A 26462-nucleotide genomic window follows, 5' to 3' on the forward strand; every position below is an offset into this window, starting at 1 on the left:
CGGGGCCTTGTGGGTAAGGGAGGCCGCCTCCGCGGCGCGGGGCCGGGGGAGGAGGCCGGGCCGGGGGCGGGCACAGCGGCAGCAGCAGCGCCCCGCGGGCGGGCGGCGGGCGCACCATGGACTGAGCGGCGCGGAGCGGCGAGACGAGGCCGGTGGGGATCGCAGCTCCCGCCCGAGCAGCAGCCGAGGCGGAGGAGACCGAGCCGTGGTCCGAGCCCGACTCCGTAGCAGCCGCTTCCCCGTTCCCTTCCCTCCCCGTGTCCCTCCGCGCTCGGAGCGGGCGCTCAGCCCGTGCCATGGCCCGGCCGGCGGCGGGGAGCGGGCAGTGAGCCGGCGGCCGCTGAGGGACGCCCCGAGCAGGGGGAGAGGCGGGGGCACGGCGGGAAGCGCTCCCTCCCTCTTACCTCTCCCCTCCCTCTCCCCGCACCCGGGCGGAGCAGCGGCCGCTTCCCCGCGCCCTTCATGCCCGGGCAGCCGCGAGGCGGCCAACGGCGGCGCGCTGCCCTCTGCTCCCGCCTCGCTGCCCAGGCCCGGCCCGCCGCGGCCCCCGCCCTTCCCCCGGCCTCTCCGCCGCGCTAGGCCGCGAGCCGGCCGCCGGGCGACCCCGCTCAGTCCCCTCCTCCCCGGCAGCGGGGACGGTCTCCCGCCGCCGCTAGGCGGGCCGGAGGATGAGCCAGCAGCCGGCGGTGAAGATGTCGGCGGCTGCCGTCACGGCGGAGACGCTGGAGTCGGCGGCGGGGATGCTCGAGGGCCGCCAGAGGAAGCTGGAGTCCATGATCCGCGACCCGCGCTCCCCGGTCAACGTGGAGAGCCTGCTGGTGAGGGGGCCGGCCCGGCCGCGCCGCGGGGCGAAGCGCTTGGCGGGGTAACAAAGGGAGCGCTGCCCTCGCCTGGGGCGGGCGGGAGGGGGAAGGAAGGAAGGAAAGGGCTCCCGCGTACTGGAGGAGCTTTCCTGGGGGAGGACGAAGGCTCCTACCCCGGGGGTGGGGGGGCACCGCTACACGCCCCTGCCCGGGTGGCCGGCGAGGGGCTCCGGGCACCTGAGGGAGGGCTCGGCGGGGTGGCGGGGCCCGCGCCCCCGGGGGCTGTTTCTGGCGGGGGGGTGTGTGTGGAGGGACTGCGGCATGAGCCAGCGCTCTCTCTTCAGGTACAGCTCACTTCAGGGAAAGTGAGAAACGCCTCTGGAAAGATCTGACCTGGGGAGGAAAGCGCCTTCCCCCCCCGCCCCAGCATCGTTTATACCGTTTACTTTCGCGCTTCGTAATCATAGCGTGTCCGTTCCCAAAGTACCTGCCTTTGTGTTCGCTGCCAGGCACCCAGTGCCCATCTTCTCACTCCCAGCCCCCCCGTAAAACCATCCTCTGGTAAAGCTGGGGCTTGCTTTACGATCTGGGAATAATTCAGGAAAAGGACACACCTAAGGGAGAAATGGAACGGGGGAGGGGGGTCCGGTGGGGTCACGTTTATTTTGCATTAGGGCAAATTGATTTGTGTGTCTCCGGTTTCAAATACCATTTTTCTGTGTGAGTGTATGAAATATAATTTCCTTTAGTAAGAAATCTGTGCCCTCGGGAAGGAGTGGGAAGGGAGTTACATTTCCCCATTTAAAACATCTAAATCCTGGAAAGGGCTATTATTATATATATACATATATTTTTTAACTGAACTTCACAGTCTTCAAACCTTATATTTCTAGTCTGTCCCAAGATTTCCAGTGTGTGCCAATTATGAGGAACAGAAAATAGGGGGAAAAAAATCCCAGCCCTTCCAAGAGTTGCTCAAGGCACTTACACTGAGTCTTTTTTTTTTTTGTGCTTTCAAATGACTCAGTTCTGTTTGGCCAAAAACACAGGAACTGACTGAACAGTATGTATGCCTGTGCTGTGTGGAGAATATAGGAATTTCCTATAGCATCTGAAAAATGTTCTTCTCAGGGCTCCAGTACTGTATTACTCCTCTCATAGATATTTAGAGGCATAATGACAGCCACAGTAGTCAACGAAGGGGAGTGGGAAACGGTGCTACATATCTAACTGGATTCAGATAAGTTTTTGCCTAGGCCAAAGCAAAGAGAGCTGCCTCTGGGCTTTGCTCCCAGCATTTTCACTTTGGTATTTTGTTAGGAAAACTTTGACCTGTGGCCAAAAAAGAGCAGTTAAAAATAGTACAGTCATTCTGAAAAATGCATCAGGTTAATACTTAACCCCAGTAGACTTTTTCACACTCCCTGCTTTTATACTCAACAGTGTGTTTCTTTTATTCTTTTGCCTCTCCTGCCTTGGACATAGATTAGATATGCTAAAAACTGTTTATGTTTCTGAAGAAAAATTCTAATTGCAAAATTGGGCTGCCTAGTTTTTTGGGGTTTTTTTTAATGCTTTATACGCTTACAGTGTAGACCACTTCATGTAATACAGTGGGCAAATTAGCAAACCATGGGAGAGTGTTAGCTGGATTGTAAATGCATGTTTTTACGGTAAAGGTCATCACTTTGCTCTTTGCACTCTCTCTGTAAGTATTATTTAAAAAATTAACAGCAAGTAAAATATAATGCTGATTAAATTTCCTAGCTTGTGTATTCTACATGTTTTTGTATGAAATATTGAACAGCTTAAGCTTTATTTATTTATTATTCTTGTTTAGGAAATTTGCCACGGATTTCCTGTAAAAGCTTTTCCTTTTGGGCTTTGGTATTGTTGCTTTATGCTATTTAACATTAATTTTGTATTGGCATTCTGCTGGGCAGTTTGAGTATGAAAACAAAATGCAAAATTGCAAAATCAACTTGTTTACTAAACAGCTCACTCTGAGTGTAAATTATCATAAGTGTTTTCAGTTAAAAGTAGAAATACAGCAACAGACACTAAGAGTCAGGGAAAATGTCTTAAAAAGACTAGCTGGAATGCCACTCTTTCATCCTCCAAAAATAACATAACCAAAACTAAAAATGTGGAATGGAATTCAAAATGGAATTCATATCCTTACATTGTAAAAAGTCTTAAACAGCTGTTATTCTGCATTTTGTGTGCATGCTTTATTTTTAGGAAGCTGTAAAAAGCAAAAAAGTAACTGTTAATCTACAGCACATGGTGCAAATTTGAAAGATGTGAAAAGCTGAGGTAATAAGCTGTCTTTCTCTAAATACCAGCTCCACTGCCTATCAGGAGATAATTTATTCAGTGGCTCTAAACGAAGAGACTTTTCTTTGTCTACCTTCCTGACCACAGGATGGCTGACCACATCCATCTGTTTCTTTAGCAGGAGAATCTGTGAAGCCAAATACATCGATTGAATATTTTCCTCCCATCTCCCTTGGGGGCTTAAGAGAGAGCATTAGATTTTATAATGTGACTTTTGCTATATTGTACGCCTTAACACTTGTCTATTTATGCCAGTGTTGAGCCTAATCATTTGTGTTTGATTAAAATTTGTCTTTGAAAAAGACATACCGTTGCATTTCAGAGGCATTAAGAGAGGGAGAACTCGCCATTTAGTTTATCCTGGTTGTCAGTTATGAAGGCAGAATTTAAAAAATATGTAAATGAAAATGTGTGGCACGTTTATAATTTTCATTTTCCTGTTAATTTAAAAAAAAAAAAACCATGTATGAGAAGACTTTCTGCTCATTAGTGTGGTTCAAAGATATAGCGTGCGCTCGAAGGTTTCTTCTGGTGTTTGGTCTGATTAAAAGAGGTGGAAATGGGAACACTAGAGCTTTATGTGCTGTTCCAGGAGAGGTTTCAGCAAAGACATCCACAAAGGGAAGTGGTTTTTGCAGCCTACTACAGACATCCACCCAGTGCTCCTTCATCTCATTGTATCATGTTGAAAGCCTATGTTAGGTTGCTTATACTAAGACAAGTAACTTTTTTATTGTCACAGCTTTCTGTGATACCGTCTCTTGGTCTTTTTGGTCATGTAATATTGCATTAGTGGTTATGAAAACCTCTTTTGTGTATTACATTCAGATTGTGCAGATCACCTCGTGAAACTACTGCATTCTTATTGTTTGCTCTTCTGCCAGTTTGTGTCATCTGCTAATTTAATGAAGTGACATTTTTATGTGTGCTGCATGTACATATTGATGATAGCGCTAACTGGTATTTGACCTTGGATGATCTATAAGAAAACCTTCTATAAATACATTCCTACTGAATAGCTCCTAGTTGACAGCTACATTTAAGAAAGGCTCAACGGTTCTCACGTACATCTGTGTATTCTTTTGCATATATGGTCTGTCTACTGTATTAATGGAGTTGTTTTATATAGTATGAAATACACTTTATTTAAGGGTGTGTTGGTTAGGTGTTAGCTGAACGCTTCATGTGTTCTAAAACTAAAGCAGATAGGTCAATGTAGGTTGTGTTAAACTAATCCAGACCTCTGCTTCCTTGCCATGTGTAATTGTATCACTTCAGCACATGCTGAACTCAACTTTAGAGTTTTATGGTGGTGATGAACAGCTCTGATAAATCTTATCATCCTCCTCCCTGCAGTTGTCTGCCTGCTCCTTCTGCTGGAGCAGCAGTCGAATGCACTTGTCTAGAGAAAGGAACTGGTGTCTACCCTTGCTCTTGTTCAGTGCAAACTGTAGGATTTTGGCGTTGAGTTAAACCTTGACATTACACTAGAGATGCGAAGTGTTGAGTTTCTTCTACCTGCTCTGCTATGGTTGTGTCAGCCTTTGAAAGGACTTGTTAAAACTGTTAATTAGGTGGTGCAGCAGTGGAATTGTGAGCACAGTGCTGGGCTGTGCTGGGAATGCATCCATGGTGGGCTAAGAAATGATCAGCAGGAGAGTGCTTAAGTGTACTGGAATATACGTGCCTTAGAACTTAAAAAAAACAAACCATGAACCAAGTTGCTATTTGTTTATTTGTTAAAATAGGGCTGACAGGTGAACTCTATTTGTTTGAACGTGAACAGATGTTCATCTAAGTTGATCCTTGCCATCAAGACCCTAGAGTTTTACTCCTAATGAAAAGTGCATTGCAGATGCAGCTGTGACTCTGATTGTTTCAATAGGTGCACCTGTCCATAGCAATTTCATCAAACTGGATAGGTAACCAATTTTATACCAAGAGTGCTAATTCAGCAGATCACTAGGCTGAGCTCAGTTAATACAGGGTCTCGAGGTATTTAATGACTGACACACATATATCCCTTTACAGGATTTTGACCTTATGAGCTTTCAAAATGTATCATATTTAATATGAAAATTGTCTCATTTTCCTAAATATATTGCCACATCATTTTGATTCAGTAAGAACAGTCTATTGTGTTAATTTGGGCCAGCAAGCACAGGGAAGAGCTGAAAATGTAGCTGTTAATATGATGTGATCTGAAATTCATTGTCCAGTAAGTAGTTGAAAGGCCAAATGATTCTCTGTTTTTGAGGTAATATTTTTTTTCCTTTTTGTTATAGTTCTTGTGCTGTTATTTCTGAGGTTCTCTCTCTTTCTATAAATTTTCTATTTTTGATCTGCAATTTCAGAACATCTACTGCAGAGTTGAAAAAGATGAGCTTTAAAGCCACAGAATTGTCTTTTGTTCTTTGTTCCTGTGTGATGGATTTATATATAGCAATGTAGTTAACTGGAAGAGTTCTGTTTTCCAACAGTTTTACGTGTTCTTATATTCTGTTTTATTCCATGCTAGGATTAAAGCATTTCACTTTTAGTGTAAGAGAAGAAAAAAGCCAGTTTGCTCAACTTCAGTACTTTCACTGCCACACAGGAGATGCAAGCAGATTTTATGTGTGCGTTCACAAGAGGAATGTTGACTCCCAATATTTCACCTGTATTGATCAGATTCCAGTCATTAGCATCCTTTAGTTGTTCAGTCTCTGTAACAGTTTAAGGTGGGGTGGGGAAAAGAAGACAGCCATGCTATCAAATTAGCAGAGTTCACTTCTGCCTTTTACCTGATGGAATAAAAATTCCTGATGGAATAAAATCAGGAACTCTTCACTTTTCCAAGTATTAGTAGTGTCTGTGTCCATTGGGGAATGTGTGCAAATGCTGATTAAAATCTGTCTTTTAAAAGTGTGTTTTCAACTAATGGCAGAGCAATGCCAAAGCATTTGGCTATTTGTCTAGTAGTGCAACCTATAACAAAAGCTGACTAATTAAAAAAAAAATAAAACAACCCTGCTTCCACAGTAACCAATCCCTGCAGCTATCAGTTGATGACTTTTTGCCAGTGTTTGATCTATGAAATATGACTGGAATTGTGTCACTGCCACAGAGGAACTGACCTTGGATTTTAAGGATGAAAGTGATAGAAACTTGGTAGTAGCGTTTTACACAATGAAAGAATATATAAAAAAAAGTATATGTGTGTGTGTGTGCGCGTGCTTTAATAACCCATAAGGATGGGGTTTTTTGGGGGGGTGGGAGGGTGCTGTATTGTGTCCAGAGTTGTTCTAAGCTGTTATACTGAAAAGCACCAAATGTTTCTGATAACAAATTTATTTAAAATACTTTTTTTCTCGGTACATCCCATTGGTTAAGAATGAGAATACTATGTTTATATTGGCAGCCTTTGCTAGTAATAAACTTATTTTAATGAGTCTTTCGCTATGTAAACAGAATGTTGAATGTAGTGCTTGGTTCCAAAGCTGTACCTACTGTACGTGAAGCTGTTGGTGCTCTAGCAGTGAAATGTCAGAACATTCTCTGTGTTGCCAGCAGCCGTGCGTCTTCACAGCCAGTGACACTTGAGCTGCTGCAGTGCAGGGAAAGTGTCACTTCCATCCTTATTTTGGAACATTGTATTAATTACCTGCTAACAAAGTTTACAGCTAGTATGCTTCAAACAAGGATTTGGCCATTCCCTAATGTGCAGAGGCTCTCTATATTTGGAAGATTGTGATGATGTGAATTTTGTCCAAAATTTACTAGGTTGGATAGTCTCAATCAGTAACAGCTGCTTATATGGTGTGGACTTAGAGCTTTTTTTTTTTACCCTATGTTCATCTGCTATGGTTACAGCTATTGAGAGAAGAGTCTTTTTTTTTCTATGAAATGTGGAGTTCCGTAGTTTTGTTTCACATGAAGGGATGGATGCGAATTTCTCCATTGGCTTGTGAAACTCCCCTCCTGTTCAATCTCTGCTATAGTTGTTGTAGAATCTGGAAGATGGTAGACGTGAGAATGAAAACAATCTGGGTGCCACATACAAGTGGTTTTTCATTATACCTGTCTTAATTTTATTTTGTGTTGAATATCTTACCTAAGTGAAATCTTTTGAAAATGGTCACCAATCATATTTTTGTTTTCTCTCTGCCTAAATGGAGGTAACTGGGTTTTGATGTTAGTGCGCAGCATTGCTGCCTTAATACCATAGTCATGTCATTGTTCATTTTTGTTAGTAGGACAGTGTTGTTCAGAGGGTACAGGCGGAGGGGTAAATAAAAAGGATGGTGTGCAGGAGGGTCTGAACCCTAATCTAGTGCTTGCACTGCATGTTATCAAATCTTTCTTTGTTTCCTACTGTATGAAATTGAGATGATGAAGCAAAACAAGCAAATCTCTACCGAAGAATTCCGTACTTAGAATGGACTTATGTGATGTAAAAAAGATTATCACAAGGAAAATTTATGTTGAACTGTTTAATTCTGAACCTTGAGGATTCAGATAACTGAGTGGTTGCTTTATTGCCTCGTGACTGTTCTAAATCATGGGTACTGATTTTATTAGTCTGTATTTAAAGTGCAGAATAACAGGATCCTGTATAAAGCAGGATAAAGTTTGGGTGAGTCATCCAAACACAAGAATTTTTTTATACTTTTCTTCAGGAGGAAATGAAGAGGAGGTCACATACAGACATGAAAGAAGGTTTGAACTGTGATGAAGGAAGAAAAGCTCTACCATATATACTTTTTTTCTTTTTTTTAAATCTCATAACAAGTAATACTGACTGTTACTATTACCAAATAAGTAACTATAAGGAAAAAATACTGAAGTTCCACGCTTTTTTCCAAATGGTATTTGAAGTTTAACTGAAGTCTTGATTACTATTTAAAGGCTGTAACGCATCAGTGTTCTTTGTGTCTGTCAGTGCTGTTACAGGTAGTTGTCCAAAGTCTGTAGCTTAGTTGTTGATTAAATATGAAACACTGCTCTCTCAACAGTGTTGATTTACCCTAGTATGGTGGAGATATAGAGAAATACCTTTGGGTGTTTCTTGGAAATTACTTTTTATGAATGAGCTGTGATTTTGGAAAACTTAGTCTATTTGTGTTTGTTGCTGCGGTACAGGTTAATCCTCTGTGCTTTTCTTTTCAAGTTGAAGAGTGCTTCATCGATAAATTTGCTGTAGTGTGTACCTACGTATCTTCAAAGAGATTATGCTCTAAAAACTATAATAGCGGAGACTTTGAGGGATATACAATCATTTGGCTTGCTTATGCTGTGAAAATGTTCTGTTTCATACAGAAACTAGTTTTAAACTGGTTTTCCCTGTGGTTTCTGAAACTGGTTTGTTCTGGTCTCCATTTTCAGTTCAGCACTGATTATGTTGAGTGCAAGATTAGGGAGACAACCTTGTCGCTGGTTGCATGCGTAGGACACAGGTTTTTATTTGTAAAAGACTTTTAGCACCATCTGATTTACAGGGGAGTGTATCTTGTGGTAGACTTCTAGTATGTGCCGCTAAAGTAGTTTGGAACAAGGTGTACTAAGTAGATATAAGATGTTATGGGGTTACTTAGTATAGTTTCTGTCCCTTCTTACACAATTTTATAACCTTGCTTGACTTCTGAATGTTTTTTTTGTGGAATTTTTTAACTCCTATGATGGAATAACTATGAAGTCTCTTGCCTCAGGAACAGAATGATTGCCTCTATTAGTGCAAGAAAATGGAGAAGAGCTGGAAATAATATCGTGTTGGAAGCTGTTGGTTTAGTGAATAATGAAAACCTTTGTAATGCCAGCTGTATGCATGGACTATCTGTTTCTGTTAGTGAACATTTCAGGACCTCTTCCTGCAACAGTAAAAGTCAGTCCACTCAGGCATTAAGCCATAATTTTTATTTTTTGCCTATTCAATTTAATGGCCACTTTAGGGTGTATAAGCCTGGATTGTGAAGTGCCTCCCCTGTACCTTCCCCCCCTTTTTTTATTGTTGTATTTGAAAAGTGACTGGAAACAACTACTTGAATTACTCATGTGGCAAGGAGGTACTGTATTGTATTTCAGCTACTGCTATTAATTTAAACATTATTCTATGTTTAAGTTTTTCTCTGTGAGTACAAAGTAGTTAGAAATTTTGTAAACTTAAAAGTTGCATCCATGCTGGCATTATAAACACCTGAGCTAAACTATACATGAGCTGGGGAAAGCTGAAAATAACTGCATTTTCAAGATAAAAAAAAATATTCCTATTACTAGATTGTTAAGTTTTGTTAAGTCCTGTTTTTTAATTGCTGACAAGTTCACTGTTCAGTATTATTATCAATAAATTACTTCCATTAGATGAGATGTGCTTCTTTTTATTTTTTTACATTTCTGTTCCTTAGTCCCTATGGGTTTCCCCACTGTCCATCTCCTTAGAATTGAAGTGCTGGTCTTGACTCTGGAAATGGTGGCGTTTATGCCAGTGAGGGTGGGGAGCAGCAGAACTCCGGCTGTAAAAATTCTGGTGGCAAAATGAGAATATGGAAGCAAATAAGATAGTAGAAATGCTAGAAACACTGGTTTCTCTGTTTTGGGAATATTTTAACCTTGAAGTAGAAGATAAATTTATAAAAAAAATAAAAATTATACTAAACAAGCTGCATCACCTGAAAAAAACTATGCTGGCAAATCTTTTTAGTTGTAGGCATCCAGCTAGTTCTCTGTTTTGAAAACAATTTCTGTTAAGATTATGAAGAAAACCTCTAAATATGGATAGTATGATGAACAGTTCTACGTGTAGAAGCCTGAAACGATAGCACTGTGGGGTGTGAATCACTTCATCTATTTTAATGGTTGGCTACCTCTGAAGAAAGGCAATTTAAGTGTCAAAATAAACTATTTCAGTGCTTTTCAGTTTTTGAGAAGAAATACCAGTATTTTTTTTTCATGTATGCCCTGCAGTGTTTCTTAAGTACCAGAAGTCCCAATGGTGGTACCCTCTGTACCTGTGAAAACATCTTTGTCAAAATTTGTCATATTAAAAATGGAAAACATACCTTTAAAACCAATTCTGTAAAGTATGACATTGTTCATTATTAAAAAACCCCTCCTAGATACATTTTAGATGACTCTATTGCACTGAATCAAAGCCATGGGCAATATTGATGTTAACTGTAGTTTAAGTTTTCCATACAGTATGGTATGTATTGGTTAGACTGTATTCCTTGTGTTTGGTAGTACAGTATTCATTTTTTGAAATTACACTGTCTAAATTTATGAGGGAAGATGCAAAATGTGTCTTTCAGACTTAGATGTAAATTGGTGAAGTTTGAATATGCTTGCAATCTAAGTCCTTTTTTATTAAATCAAAACCAAGCAATGTACAATGAAACTTATTTCTGTTAATCAATATTACATCAAGTGGATCCCGAGCAGGGTGGGTGAGAGAAAAGGCATTATGTGTAAGCTGGTTTGTATTTTTGTGGCATGTAGAAAGCAGGATTGAAGAGAAGTCTTACACAGATTTTATTCCAAGATGAAACTAGTTAGTTGTATTTTGATTTGAAACTTAATTTCTAGAGCATAAATATCCCAAGAGGCTACCATGTGATTGGACTGACATAGGAATTGCTCTTGGTTTTATATGCCAAATAGTTCTCTGAATTGTGGAATTTGTATTGTTTTTACTACCATCATGTGTTGATTTATTTTCTGATGTATGATATCTTACCACTATTGGGTTAGCTGTCCTCTCAAATGGAAAGGAACAGGGCGGGGGGAGAAACAAACATGCTGGATGCTCTAATATCATAGAGTCCCTGATACTGAAAGTACCTACAGGTCACGAGAGGATCAGAACATTTTTTTTCCTTTGTGTTTGGTTGCATGCAAAATAGTTGTGAGGGCGAAATATTGTTATAGTTTGCACCTCCAACAGTAAAGCAGGCAGTGTCAGGGTCCTGCCGTGGTCTTGCCCCATCCTCAGTGTTAAATTCCTGCTCTGCGGTTGTCTGCTCCGCAAGCTGCAGTCCCAGCGTGGCGCAGGGAGGTCTCACACAGGGGCTCAGGTGCTGCTGTTTTGTCCCATCTGCTACAGATGTGGCCTTGGGAACCATCATTTACCCTGAACACTGTCAAGGTTCATTTTAAGTGTAAATTGCTGATTATGCTGCTGGGTTTGACTTAATTACTACATTAGACACAGTGTGACAGAACAGGCTAAGAAATATTGTGATGAAATGGTATTTCAGTAGAACAAGAGGCGGTAAAGTAGCAGCAGGAGATCTTTTAATATAAAATAATGCAACTCCAATTATCTGGTCTTATTCCTCTGTTCACTTTCAGAAAATGCTCGTCTGTGAGTAAATGGATGTAGCCCTGTTCCATAATAAATTTTTTTGTATATATTTGAACTCCCTTGGACAGTGAGGTGCACATAACTAGTTATATGCACGTTTTCCGTGTGGGGTAGTAAGGAATGACAAGAAATCTGACTCAATTAGGGACACAGCTTTGTCTGGAATGGCCTGAAACATTAGGGTCATGCTCTTACCTAAGTGATGTATGGCAAAGCTGACAAACTGTTTTTTGTTGAGTTAAGGCCTTTGTTTCCCCAGATTTAAATGCTGCTTTAGTAGACAGCCAGCAATAGTCTCTGCTTGCTGCAGGGCAGTGCCACACTGTGTGGCTGTCCTGTTCCTAGTCAGCTCATGGCCCTTTCCTTTGGATTTATGCATATACATCCAGGATGTGTGTCCTAAAACTCTTGTAAGAGATGTGTAAATTTTCTTCTCCCCCACTACATTTAGCAAAGTGCATACACCTTGTCGGCCTGTAGTGATCTTAATGTACAGTTTTTCCATCAAACGTGAAAAATCTGGTTCCTTGAAGAAGCAACTGATTCAGATGGCTCTTGTGGGAATTGCTCTGCTCGGGTCTAATGGAAAGGCAAGATAGTGTTTGCCTGTCAGAATCACTTGTTGCCAAAGCTTAAGGAAATTTTAGGAAATATCAAGTTATTATCTATGGGAAAACTATTTTCCACTTATGAAAACATGACCAACTTGAAATCTGTTTTGCTTTGTTTTCCCAAGTAACTTAGGACATTCACTTAGCCCTGACTTTCTTGCCATATCTTTGTTTCACAATCACAGGGTTTTTTTATTCTTTGCATTCCAAAGAAAAAATTCACAGAAAAGGGAAACTGACTGTGTTGGAATAAACATGAATGAAATGAAAAATATTGTTCCATTTTAAAGGTTTTTTTAGCTGCCACCATCTTGGCTGACCTTTTTAATATCACTATGTAAGCAAATACTGATAGAATTGTAATTGAACTGTCTCACTAAAGGCAGGGCTGCATGGCTGCTATTAAATTACGTGGTGATTAAGGCAACATTTCATTGCCCAAATGTATGAAGGTAATACCACTGCCTTGCAAAGCTGTTATCTATTGGAAGAAAATTTATATACCTGGGTTAAGTTTTACAGTTCCTAGGAATCCTTCCTTGTAAGAGCTTTATCTTGAAAAGACTGTGAAATAGTCCTACAGTTCTGAAGAGACAAGGTACTGAATTGTCAGGTTGAGACCAAAGATCCTGGGGATGTGGGTTCCTTTGTGAAGATCTCTATCAGCTGTAGACAAAGACCACTAGAATGTCTTTTTGTCTTTTCAGATAAGCTCTGTCGTCATCCATTTAAGATCTGTGAGTATTCAGGGGATTAGGGAAACCTTAAAATGCTGTAGGATGCAGTATCAGTTTCTGAATGGCTTGGAGAAGGAGATGAGATTTTTGCAGACAGGAATTTACTAAATAGGTGTGTGCGGTCCTTGTGTAGACAACTCTGGTCTGCAACGTGGGGGTAAATACAGCAGTAATGGAGACTACCCAGCTGTCTTCAGGTGGTGTGTAGTGCTCTGAACCAAGGTGCAACAAAGAAGGTGGCCCTTCTATTTTTAAAAAGGTGGGCACAGCAGAGGATAGACATGCATTCCTAGGGGCTTGTATGTACAAAATTTATTATTAATGGACCCATCTTGGCTTTTCTGCCTTAGAAGTAGCCTGTTCAGAAGAAGAATAGACATGATGGTCTCGATAATTGAAATAAGATTTTCTGGGCTATTCTTTAATAGTCTAGATTTTTTTTTTTTTTAAGTATGTTTAATTTTGTATTAATTTAAGGGCTTCAGTCACTGAGGATAGTCAGATTCAAGTTTTTTTATATTTAACAAAAATATATTTATCTTCCAAGAGTTTGTAACTGAACTGATAAAGTCATACACTGTTGGAGGGAGATACCAAGCAGCTTCTAATATTAGAACAATAAATGTTAAGAAATCTGAGGAAGACAGAAGTTTTTCAGTATGAGAAACTGAACCTGCGTGATCTCAGAAACTTTTTAACCTGTGTCTATCTCCCTTAGTTATATGGATCCATTTAAAAACAAATGGCTAACAGAGTTCCACAAATAGTTTGACTATCAGTTAAAGAAGTAGCTCCACCTGCTCCCATGGGGCACCACCTTGATGGTGACACAAATGTTTGTGCTGGTGTGTTGTGAATTGACTTGAGTAACTGCTCTGGATTAAGACTAACCCGAATAATTTTCTCAGTTAATCCTGGCAGATTTGCAGAACACAATGGTAACTACCACTATGATATTTCAGTGTAGCTCCTTTCCTCAAAGATCTAGGTTTCAAATTAATGGTGTGCTTATTAATTAAAATATGCCACCTACTTTTTTTGAATGCAAGTCATCATCTGTGTGTCCTACCACAATGTTGGTAATGAAATTTTGAAGGAAGCTTGGGGACAAGAACCAAAGCTCTGTGTGCTGCTGTGCAAGATACCGTAGCTATGTTCAAAATTGCAGAGAAATTCAATTCAGCTAGAATATACTAATATAAACTTAGAAGAAAAGAGAATTAGAATGAAAGAGTGAAATAAGTTCTGCCATCACATTCAGACCTATATTAGAAAGTAATGGGGCAATAGCACGCCATCTCACTAGCCTGTGCACAGAGAAAATTGCAAAAGCTGGATTTTTATTTTTTTGAAGAAACTTGTAAAAGACCAATCAATTCCTGTTAGTACTTGTCTATGTTTGAATTGAGGTAACTTAAACCTATTTTTTGTATTGTAGTCAGTTGCTTTAATCTGTTGTTTTTTTCTCTCTGTTTTAGGAAATGACAGGACTGTGTCTAAACAAAACAAACTTGTTTTAAAGATGAATACTAGCTCATATTTTCTTCTGCAAATAGATGAAAATAGTGGAATCCATCAGCATACGAAATGCCAAAATGACTAATTTGAGGTCTTAGCTGCCAGTGCTTATTTGGAAATTGTTCTTAGTGCCATGTTGCTATTGCTCAATCTGTAATATGCATGTTATGTTACACTGGCACAAAGCAGACTGATAGCAGTGAAGCCTGCTTTGATACCCGACTGAATTAAATTATACAAATATAATTTGACTTTAAGCTTATGCAGTGTTTTCCAATTTCATATTCTTACACAAGCGCAACATCATCTACTACATCAGTAATGTTCCATTGAATCAAGATTGTTTAAATTTAAAGAAGAAAAGGGGTTACTTCTTGGTTGTTGATGGGGAGCTGGATATGTTTATTGCAGGTAAAATTATTCTGAAGGTTCCACAGAACATAAAGCTTTAGTTTTACAGTTGGTAAAAGAAAAAACATCTTTAGTGGTGGATACCATTTGCAGATTCTAAAGGAAATAGCTGATTATTGATTCAGTGCTGGTGACGGAAGTCTTTCAGGATCGCAGAATGGTTTGTGTTGGAAGAGACCTTTAAAGTCACGTTGTCCAACTCCCTGGCTATGGGCAAGGACATTTTCCACTAGACGAGGTTGCTCAAAGCCCTGTCCAACCCGGCCTGGAACATTTCCAAGGATGGGGCATCCATAGCTCCTCTGGGCAGCCTGTGCCTCACCACCCTTGCTGTAAAAAATTTATTCTTATGGCCAATCTAAATCTACCCTCTTTTCGTTTAAAAATGTTGCCCCTTGTCCTGTCACTACAGATGCTGGTGAGAAGTCTCTCTCTGTCTTTCTTATAGATCCTTTTTAGGTATTGAAAAGCCACAATAAGGTCTCCCCGGAGCCTTCTCTTCTCCAGGCTGAACAACCCCAACTCTCTCAGCCTGTCCTCACAGCAGAGCTGTTCCAGCCCTCTGATCATTTTTATGGCCTCCTCTGGCCCCTCTCCAACAGGTCCATGTCTGTCCTGCACTGAGTGCTCCAGAGCTGGACACAGGACTCCAGGTGGGGTCTCACCAGAGTGGAGCAGAGGGGCAGAATCACCTGCTGGCCACACTCCTTGTGATGCAGCCCAGGATACAATTGGCCTTCTGAGCTGCCAGCACACATGGCCGGCTCATGTCCAGTCTTTCATCCGCCAGTACTCAAAGTCCTTCTCTGCAGGGCTGCTCTCCATCCCTTAATTCCCCAGCCTCTATTGATACCAGGGGTTGCCCTGACCCAGGTGCAGGATCTTGCACTTGGCGTTGTTCATGAGATTCATGTGAAGGCATAGGTCAATAGTTTACTGGAGTTACAACTGGAATTGGTATTCTTGATTCTCTGGCTGAAAATCTTACAAAACTATGTCAAGTATGATTTATGGAGGGAATAGACACTTGCAGTGTCACCATAGTCAGTTTTGTGTTCAGTTTCATATTGAGCAATTCAGCGACCTGTTTTGGTAACAAAACAGATTTAGGGTGGTACAGATTTGGGGTTTTTTTCACCATTAAAGTGCAGGAACAGTGACAGTATCACTTTCTGTAGATACTGGATCTCCCAGTCAGATGTGCTGAAGGGAATTTTCTTTCAGAGAAGTATGTATCCAAGGGGATGATATTAGTCACTTATTTTCATAAAAGTTCCTTTCTTGACACTTCTATTGTGGAAAATCAAATACAGCAAATCCAAAATCTGTATTGTTATACTGTGGATTTCCCAAACTTATCAATTTAATGTCCGTTTATAAAAAAAGGTGAAATGAATTGCTCTGTCACAGTGAGGTGTTTCTTTGGGTGTATGTTCTCTCATTTCTTGCTTTTATTATATATTCCTTTCCCCAAGATGAAGAGATTAAACAGCTGGATTAGTTGTTGGTTTTTTATTATTATTATTTAACAAATCATGAAAGTGAAATGGATCCTAGGGAGATGGATTCCTCAGTGTTTTTTGAAAGGCACTTTGGGGGAAGGGAGTTTTTCAGAAGTATTATTAGGGTGGAGTTCCACAAGCACTTACATGCATGTTTAGCTTAAAACATTTAATAGATGCAATTAAGTGGGTAGGACTGCTTGTGGGCCCTGAATTAGACATGAAGCTCTTTTAGTCCAGAAGACTGTGGATTTGGTGATTGTCGCCAGGGACTGCGTAATTTTATTTTTTTGGACATCTCTTTTATATGTGAGATATTTGTTGTACCCACTTCATTTTAATATTTCTTCTCATCTTAGAGCAACGTAGAGCCATTTCAGCTGAGACTAACAAATGAAGTCTGTTTCCTAGTAAAAATATGTTTTGTTTAAACGGATTCCTGACATTTTAGACCTATCATTTGAATGTGTGTTTTGTTAGCATGTAGTGCTGTGAGCTTAGTCATTACTGCTTTGAAGCAAAACAGTTTACTTTATGTGAACTTTAGTAATACACTGAGTAATTTGGTAATACATTCAACTTATTTCTGTGCAATACCACCTCTTTTTCTCAGGTATTTCATTGTGGTTTTGGAGTGAGTGTTGTGTGTCCTAGGCAGAAATAATTGGAGGGAGAGGAAAAGGCAGACATCCTGGGCCCAGTGATCTTTTTTTTTCCCCCAGACTCCAAATGTTTTCTTCTGTTGCTAGAATATTGGTGTGAAACTTGAACTGGAGTATAACTGGAATGACTGTCACTGTGATGAAAATCACAGAATTAAAATTACTGACTTATCGCATCTTTAGGTATGAACAGGTTGATATAACTTTTGTTTTTCTGAAGGGGATGTATTTTAAAGATGTTTGATGTTTTCCATGGTACTGCCTGATTTTTCTTTGAGATTCTTGGTGGGAGATAACAGCATATCTGGTTATGTATATATGTATGTGTACCTGGAATTTAATATTTCTTTATAGTACTGAATAGGAATTTTTGCCAGAGATTTGTTTCCCCTGTGTAACTTGAGTAGTTACAAAACTGTGTTACTCTTCATATCCCCTATGATTATTTAAGTAATTGTTTATTTTCTGAGTTATTAATCCCAGAACTAAATATGGAACGCTGGAAATAATAATAAAATTATTTTTTCAATATTTTTAGTGAGGAAATACATTACCTATCTTTTCTTTCTTCTGGGCTTTTGGAGCAAGTTTAATCAGGTAATATTGGCAGACAGATGTTCTGTCCTGTTCCTCACATTTTGCCAAGCATTTAGTGAAAATTACTTCAGTTTTCTATATATTTTGCTCATCTTAATGTGAGTTGTGCTACCTTTATTACGCTAGTCTTTGAAAAGCAGTTTCAGCCCAAACTGTCAAGTAATAACCAGCTGTTACCTCTTTTTTACCCCGTGCTCTCCACACGCACACAGGCCATCTTTAAAGAATAAATATATTTTAAAATTTTGAGATAAATCACTGTATTCCCTAATCGTCTGTTTTATAAGTAATTGTGGTAGCTGCTAACCTCCTCATTGTATGCAGGAGAAACTTTCTGCAACAAACTTGAAATGTTTTTGAAGGAACACACTTCAGTGTTATGAAGTGCAATTGAAAATTGAGCTCGACATAAGTGAAGAAAACTGCAGTTTGTCTCAGGTTTGTGGGGCTGGCTGCCCTCAGAGCTCCTGCAGGCTCTTTGGTTTGGGGAACTATACTTGCTGTTCCATAAGCTGTTATGCTGATTTCCTCGCCTGTGACATTTGGAGACAAATCTTGTAGCAAATAAGCGGCATCTGACTAGGACATACACCTTCCACTGCAGAGGTTGGTGAGCTTTTCTGTGATCCTTAATTTGTGTGGAATTTCGTTCCCTGTTTTTGAAGCAGTCTTTGAAAAGCTTAGGCTTCTAGATGGAGATGATAAAACTCATCTCTGTTGTAGAAAGCCTATTTGCTGAAGAGTGATGTAATTATAGACCAGGATCTTCAGGTGGGAGTTTCACCAATGTCTTGATACTTTAAGGTGCAGTTCAAGGACACGGTGTTTCTTGTGCAATGCTAAGGTCAGTCCTCAAAGTCTAAATCAACCACAGGAGCCAAAGGGCAACGTATCAAGCCGGGTAGCCTGGCTCTGGAGCAACAATGCCGTGTTTGGTACAGCAGGACTAGGCTCCAGGAGTCTTTATGTCTGTAAAACTGGATGGCAGTACTCCAGCCAAGATAAGTGAATAACTATGGCTTGTCTGCAGAACGGGGTTAGAAAATTGAGGAAAACTGTTGTTCAGTTGCTTTCAGGGTGGTTTTCGAAGGGGAGGGACAGAAGACGTTTCCAAGTTGGCAGTGCAGATACGTGAAACTCAGGGTAAACGTTCTTTCGAACTACTTAATATAAATCCAAACAACACTTTTGAGAGGAGTCATGACTGTTGTCTTAAAAAGAATTGAGAAAGAAAAGCTCTTTGAAGAGGTGAAATGATGCTACCATTTCTCTATGGAGGATGGATTAATTTAAAATAGAATTATATAAATGACAACAGTTTATGATTAATCTTTTCCCAAGGTGTATACTTGTTGATATGGCTATGTGTGTTAATTTACAGCTGAATGTGACCCTTGGGCAGTATATAAATATGACTTTCTTACAAATTACCTTTCTCTTTTTCTTTCTCTCTAAATTTTCTGCTCAGTTTCCTAAGCAAAATAAGGTACTATATTCCCATTTGAACAGTTTAATATTTAATTATATAAATAGTCACTATTTTGACATTTTGCCTCTTTTTTTTTTTTTTTTTTTTTGTTTGTCAGGAAATAAAGGATGAACTTACTAGATGACTCTTTAAAGTATGTAGGGAGTGTTTAGCTCTTGAGACATCTTTCTGTGCACTTGGATGTGAACCATAACCCAACAAAATGCAAAACATTTTCTGTGGATAAACTAATAGCTATTGATAGTCTGCTTAGTATGTTTTTCTTAGAGTTATGAAAATATTTTTTGTGCTTAAATAGACTTATTAGTATGACCAGAAACAATCAGTTCCGAAGACTTGATACATCTTCTTTTCAAATGAAGTTGTATTGATAAGTAAAAGAAAGAAATTCTTTCTGGTTTTGGGGGTTTTGTGTTTTTCTGTGTCCTGTACCATCCCCCTCTCCACCCCCAGTTTTTCCAAGTTTGGAAAAAACCTAAGTTTTCACAGGGATAATTTGCCATGCATCTAACTGGTCTGTCTCAGTTGCTATATTCTTTCTGCTGCCTCTCCACTGATTATTTTACTATCTCACCCTGCAGTGATCAGGTATAAGGAGCTAAGTGGCCAAAAATGAAAATTGGAAGAGACCTGTCCAGTTCAGCTCCCTAAACTGGCTCGCTCAGGGTGAGAAAGGCATCGCTGATGAGTCAAAGGAGTGGTGGAGATTTTTGATTAGGGGATGGGGAGACTGGTTTAGACAGTCCTGGAACTTCATCCTCAGACCTTGAATAGATCATTGCTCTATGCAAACATATGCTGCTTGACTGGTTAATCTGCAGCTCTGAAAATTACTGTGGGTTGCTGTAATTGATTTACTCATTGTTAGATACCTGCAACATACACATTTGCTTTGGAAGCAAATGATAAAGTTAACCAGCTTTCGAAGTTTGTTTTGAGAAGAGCCAAGTGGAGTAAGTTATTGAGACATCATCTGAACTGCTGTAAACATCACATCCCATTTTACTCCAGCGTAGACTGGAACTTCTGATTTCTCTGCAGTTTTTATTCAAATGCTTCTTGATTGCGTCAACAATGTAATGGCTGTTCTATACAATTTGGGCCAAATGGGAAGAAATGAGCTTCAAAAGATTCTTTTAGACTTGTCCTTGATACTGCATATATGTTAGGATGCCATATAATAATAGTTACTTTATATGAAAATTGTCAGAATTGTTAACACAAAATTTCATCTCTGCACCCCTGCCAAAGATTGATCATTTCAAATTTATTATTTGTGGAAGTCCTTCAGGAATTGTTAAAAGATGTAGCAAATAACTACTACATCACGTAGCCCAAGAGTCACTTAGTACAACCCGAGGGCTTTTTCTCATTTTACCTTTAACACAATCCTGTTTAAATGATTTTAATAGACTATAATATGTTTAGACAGAAGTTTCAAATTTACTAACTTTATTTTTTAAAATTAGGATCTTAAAATAACCTCTATACATTCTGTATAGTTAATGTCTGCAATATCTGTTACAATTTGGTTTGTATAAGCCAGATATTTAGAGATGTTGAGACATGGAGGCAGGCAATGTAGGAAGGATAGAGTGCATAGATTTTATTTATAAATCTCCTAGGTGCGTTATAGTTAATGTAAGGTTAGGGAAGGATTATTAATGTTATTGTAATATTAATGTTCTCATTTACATAACCTTTTTAATAAAAGGCTTAATTGGCCAAAAGTTGTCTCTTGTTAAAGAGGTGAAATGACACCACACAGTGAAAACTTAAAGATTGGAAAGACTTCTGTGTTAAAGTATGAACTGCATTCCAAGAAATTATGGAAAATAAATACTACAAATGTAAAGCTGCAACTTCATGTGGCCACCCAGGCGCTCTGTCGATGTTGGTGTTCCAAAACGCCAGCAGTTTCTGCAGTGATGTGCGGCTCCTGAGGAGATGGTGCCAGGCTAGACCCTCGTTTGCTTCAAGTTTTTGAAGTGCTCTTAAATAACATTTCTATCAAACATTTGGTAATTTACTGACAGCATTTTTCAGTTACATTGGCACTGTGCAGTTTTGCTCACTCGAAAGTTGTCTTTGAAGCACATGGAAATGAAATGCTTTTAATAAAGCTACAACTTAACTAAAATTTTGTGGTAAATGTAATGTAAACGTAATACTTTCACAGAAAATGCTGGGATAGTGTAATTCCATGCAACAGACCTCCAGAACCTCTTTCTAAATGACTATGCATGGTAGTTACTTAGAATTTCTCTGCTTCGGTGAAGTTGGTAGATTGTGGTTGTTTAGCCACAAAGTAGGTTTGACTATTGTTTTTTGCCATTGAGTAGAGTAAAACATGAAAAACCGTCAGAGAGCCATCTAAAGCATGCACTAAACATGAAAAACCGTCAGAGAGCCATCTAAAGCATGCACTAAACATGAAAAACCGTCAGAGAGCCATCTAAAGCATGCACTATGATCAAGGAAAAACTCCTGGTGTCTTCCACAGGTCTATATGTGCATCTAGGGGAAAAAGAACAGCAGAATTCTTGTAAAGAGAATAATTCTGAGAACTATTGTTTAAAAGCTTGACTTCCCTAAAAAAGTCCCCAGTCTTCAAAAGTGTGTGGTGTTTCCAATTTGAAGGTTTGGAAAGATCTTTTACTCCGTGATCTGAGCAGAAGAGTGACATGCGTTGTGAATACAGCAGACCTCCTCACGTGTGATGAAGAAAAAGTAATAGCTGTAGAAAAAAATGACACAGCAACTGGACTGTGTAGATAAAGCTGTAAATGTGCTGGCTGAGTAAGACATTGCACCTCTGAAAAGTTGTAAGACTGTGGTCAAGCATTTAATATTAAGATCAGTTAATGACACATTATGGAAATAATACAAGATCAATTGTGAGAGAATGAAATTTTGTCTGTGAATCAAACTGAGATGCAGCGATAGCAAGGAAAGAAACCCCAAGAACTAAAAAAGAGGAGACAAGAGGAACACAGGAACATGCCTTGGTCAATAACTACTTCAGACATCGTATTACTTACACTTGTTAAAGCGCCACTTTTTAAAAAGCCTTTAATATTAAGTCAAGGAGCTCCACTGACTTTAGTAGAAATAAAGTGAATCTTGACTCAAATGCCTTTTTGCAGCATGAAGTAGTAAGAAACTTTTAGCTTTTCCTCCATATTTCTGTAGCATAAAGACCTGCTGCAACTTGGATTACAAGTGGAAGTTGCAAAAGCACTTATCGTTTTCATGGTGCACAGAGGAGCTCACTGCTGCGTTTATAGGGACAGTACTTCGTGTTCCTCTGAGTTGCCCAAAAAATTGCAGCATAAATTTCCACTGATCTTCATGCTTCTGTCTTACTTTAAAATGTGCATTGAGTCCATTTTTGTCCAGGGGAGTACCTAGATTTTTAAGTGTAAGATGAGGTGCCAGTGGATGGTTGTGCAGCTCGGAGGCGTCTGTGTCACAGAGCTTCTGGAGTGGTTGTTGAGGGTCTCTGGATGCTTCCTCCTTTTTGACTTGCTGAGAAAGTTTAAAAGGAGGGAGTTGGTTTACTAAGATTACGTAGTTTGCATAGAGTGTTGTGATTTACATTGTCACAGCTACACTGAGTGTAGCTTCACTTTCTTCTGTTGCGAATGTCAGTGTTTAACAAATGTGTGATATCATATTTTAAGTTTGACATATGCATAGTTTGGATAAGTTACAAATCATTGTAATACTGTTAGAAAAATCTGCTTTTCACACAAACGTTCACACAGTAGCTTATGCAGATGGCTCTGTGTTATGTAGAACCTTCTTAAATTTGAGGCAAATCAGGAAATTAAATCTGATTTTGTATTTACTGGAGGATAGTATTCGAGCAGCTGTTCATAGGAATGGCCAGGTGCCCTATTCTTTTCACAGAATCATAGAATTGTGTAGATTGGAAAAGACCTTTAATATCATCAATTCCAACCATTAACCTAACACTGCAAAGTCCACCTCTAAGCCATGTCCCTAAGAACCTTGTCTATGCATCTTCTTACACACCTCCAGGCCTGGTGTCTCCACCACTTCCCTGGGCAGCCTGTTCTAATGCCTTCTTTCTGTGAAGAAGTTTTTCTTAATATCCAATCTAAACCTCCTCTGGTGCAACTTGAGTATTTTCCTGTTGTCCTATTGCTTTTTACTTGGGAGAAGAGACCAACACCCTCTAAGGTGGGATTGGATTGCAAATTTATAGGGTTCTTCAGAACTTGGGAGGCTTGTGAAAATGTCTTCTCAGTATGATTTCTATATGCTTATTTCTAATTTTCCTATGGTAGATTTTTTTCCTAGCAGGTTTTTGTTGTTTTTTTTTTTGAAATACAAAAATATCTAATATAGTACTAATAAGTTTCATATTTAAGTATTTCTCCATGACAAAGGGATTAAGTTAATATCTTTGTTGGCATTCTTCTTCATTGAATAGCACAACTGTAAATGTAAAATTGTTATGCAAAACAGCATGTCCCAGCAGACAACCCTGATTTCTGGTAAACTGCATTTTGGGAAAGAAGGAAAATGTTTCTTCAACTAGAACAGACTTCTGTGTGAGAAATAAGGGTAAAGCTTCTGCTCCAAGGGCAGTGTTTGCTTTCATGTGTAACTGAAGGGCAACCTTCTAGTTTTGAAAATGCCCGTCTGTGGATTTGGAGATGTTGTTTTTCTTCCCCTTTGCAGTTTTCAGGCAAGCAGATGTTGCCAGGAGTTAGAGGGGAAGAGTTGGCAAATACTGGTGGGTAACCAGCTCTGAAGGCTTCTTGCACAGGGGAGAAGTTCTGGTTATTACTTCTGAACATAATGGGACATAAACCCCACGCTTCTGCCTGCATCTGTGGGTGTGGAGGGAGGGGACCCGAGTCGCCGACCCCCTCTTGGGGGCCACAATTCCAGCTCCGCTCTCAGCCGCGTGCCGGGGGTCATACAGCCCCGGCCAGCTGTGCAACGCGGTGCTGCTCCCGGCTCTGCGGGGGAACGGCTGTTGGCTTTGCTGAGGGTGCTTGTTCCGGGTAAAGCAATACATCCCTTGCAAGTGTTTGGATATAGTACATTTTGTATATTTGTTTCAAGTTGTTTGAGTTTTTGAAGCCAAATAATCAGCAAATGAATTATGTAGTAAGAAGGTTAACTTCCATGCACAGTTCTGAGTGATGGTGGTCCATGAAGATTTTTCCCAAGTTTAAAATAAGTTAAAGGTTTTATTACTTTGAAAGATACTTCATAAAAAGACACTATGCTTTCTTGGTTTATTTAAAGTGCTCTTACTATATACAGCACTTAGCACTTTTAACAAATGTATTTATACAACTATAGACAAGGGACACTTCAAATAAGTGCAAGGTTTCCAAGTGTTCAGTAACTCCTGAGCTGTAGGACCTCCTGCCAAAGTGGGAGTAAGCAGGTGATACAGCAGAAAATGATGGTAATTGCTTTCATTGTATAGGTAGATGATTTCTCACTAATGAATGATACTGCTGAACATTTGTTTGTGCTAATTTATGGCACCTCACAAACTTACCTTTGATCTTGAGGCCATTTGCCTCACATTCACAGTGTACATTCTGCTGGTTTTGGCTAATAAACAGATGGAAATGCAGCATTTTTGTTAAACTGGTCCTGTTTCCCAACAAAGGAAGTTAGTTCCTTACCTGAGTGTTTAGTTTGCAGCATGGATATCAGCTGTGAGTATAGAGAAAATTAGTAAGAGGGAGAAGAAGGGAAATGCGTCAGTAACCTTGTGTGGTTGTGCACCTCCTCCAGGCAGAACTCTGTGTCTCAAAGTCTGGTGGTGTTTCACCTTACAATGGGAAGTGCAAGTAACAGCTGTGAGATCACTCATCTTTCATTTACAGTGTGGCGATAAGGCTGTGCTGGACTCTGGGCGTCATCTTCACTGCTGGCATTGCTCTGAAATATATATAGTTATTGGCATAAACCACAGCTGTACAGTCTGCATGGGAGTTGAGTCTCTGCTTGGGTATTCACCAGGGAAGACTTCATTGGTGTGTTGTAAAGTTCCTTTCTCTGGGAACTTGGGGCACTTGTGATTCTGAAATCAGGGCTGTCTTCTTCGCAGAAGACAGGGCTTTGAAAGTTGAGGGGTTTTTATTGGACCTGTACCGTAGGCAGCCTGTTCTGTCTACCTGTAAGGCATCACATTTGTCTGTGCCCTCGTGGCTGAGGTGCTGCCATCCCCACTCTTGCTCTGTAAGTGCACTGGATTGCTTATCAGAGAATCATTTAGGTTGGAAAAGACCCTTAAGATCATCAAGTCTAACCGTAAACCATAATTACAAAACAATAAACTTCCATTTCCATATGATTTATCAGCACATTATTCCCATGGATATTATGAGGAGTGTCCTGGAAACCATTTGCAAATAACACATCATATACTGTGTGATGGACATGTAGTGGTGAATGACATGAAAGAAACCTGTCTTAGTGGCTCAACAAGTGACTTTAAGGCACATGTATTCTTCCTCAGTTGAAACTGGGAAGGACTCAGATAAGAGGCTGTAAAATCTGATTGTCGATTTATGATGCTTTATTGGTGTGATATTTTTGTGTATGTATGTAGGAGCACCTGCAAAAAATTATGTGGTCCTTTTACTAAAGAAATTTACGGACAAAAAGTGTAAATTCTAGAACTAATTTGTTTTAGTAGTATTTTAAAATTTTATTAGAAAGTTCACTTTTGAAATAAGCAGCTTCAGTTTCTCCTACAGGATGGATCAATGGTAGCTGAGGAGTTAAATTTCCATTTAACTAATTTGCTGACTTAAAAAAAAATTATTATCTAATTACTTTTTTTTTTATAGTTTAGTAGCTAATGGGATTTAAAGTTGATGCAGAAACATTGGTTTATAATTTCAATTTAACAATTGAGATTGAAAACATCATCACAGTTTTATCTGTCCTCTCCTCCTTTTGCCCAAGTCCACGTGATAACAATATTTAGAATTCCTCTCAAAATGTCTTTGGAATGATCTCTGGTATTTCCCTGTGTAATCCTTTCCTATCCTTTCATCTTTTTAACTGTTGACCTCCTTTCTTGTCTACGTTATGTCTGCTAAAACTCTGGCCTGTTTTTTTTTTTTAGTCATTTTATATAAACCTGGATTTGCAGTACCACTATTGACTGTAGAACCCTGTCTATGGATTTTCATTCTTCCAAATCCTTTGTGTGAACAAATGTGATCTGCTTTTCAAGCCAAACTTTCATCAGTATTTGGGATTATTAAGTTTCAGGTCTCAAATACATCCCAATTTGATGACTGCATTATTTTTTAGCATCTTTAACACTTCTTTACGTATCCTTTGGAGAAGGGGTTTTGCCTTGCTGATGTTGGACAAATACAGTTATATATACTTTTCAAACAAACACTCCATGGTCAGTTTATTATTCAGATGTTTTTTAAGTCTCTGTA

At 39.6% G+C, this 26462-nt stretch overlaps 1 protein-coding gene across 1 annotated transcript in view; it reads left to right on the top strand.

Annotated features, from left to right (window-relative positions):
• Positions 1-90: 90 nt before the first annotated feature.
• Positions 91-26462, top strand: part of ROCK2 (Rho associated coiled-coil containing protein kinase 2) — a 101451-nt gene continuing 75079 nt past the window's right edge. Inside the window, exon 1 of the mRNA XM_080341686.1 lies at positions 91-818. Within this exon, the coding sequence (XP_080197812.1) occupies positions 669-818 (150 nt within the window). The 5' untranslated portion in view covers positions 91-668. The remainder of the gene's footprint in view (positions 819-26462) is intronic.

The sequence above is a fragment of the Nesoenas mayeri genome, assembly GCF_963082525.1.
Source record: "Nesoenas mayeri genome assembly, chromosome: 3".
Taxonomy (NCBI): domain Eukaryota; kingdom Metazoa; phylum Chordata; class Aves; order Columbiformes; family Columbidae; genus Nesoenas; species Nesoenas mayeri.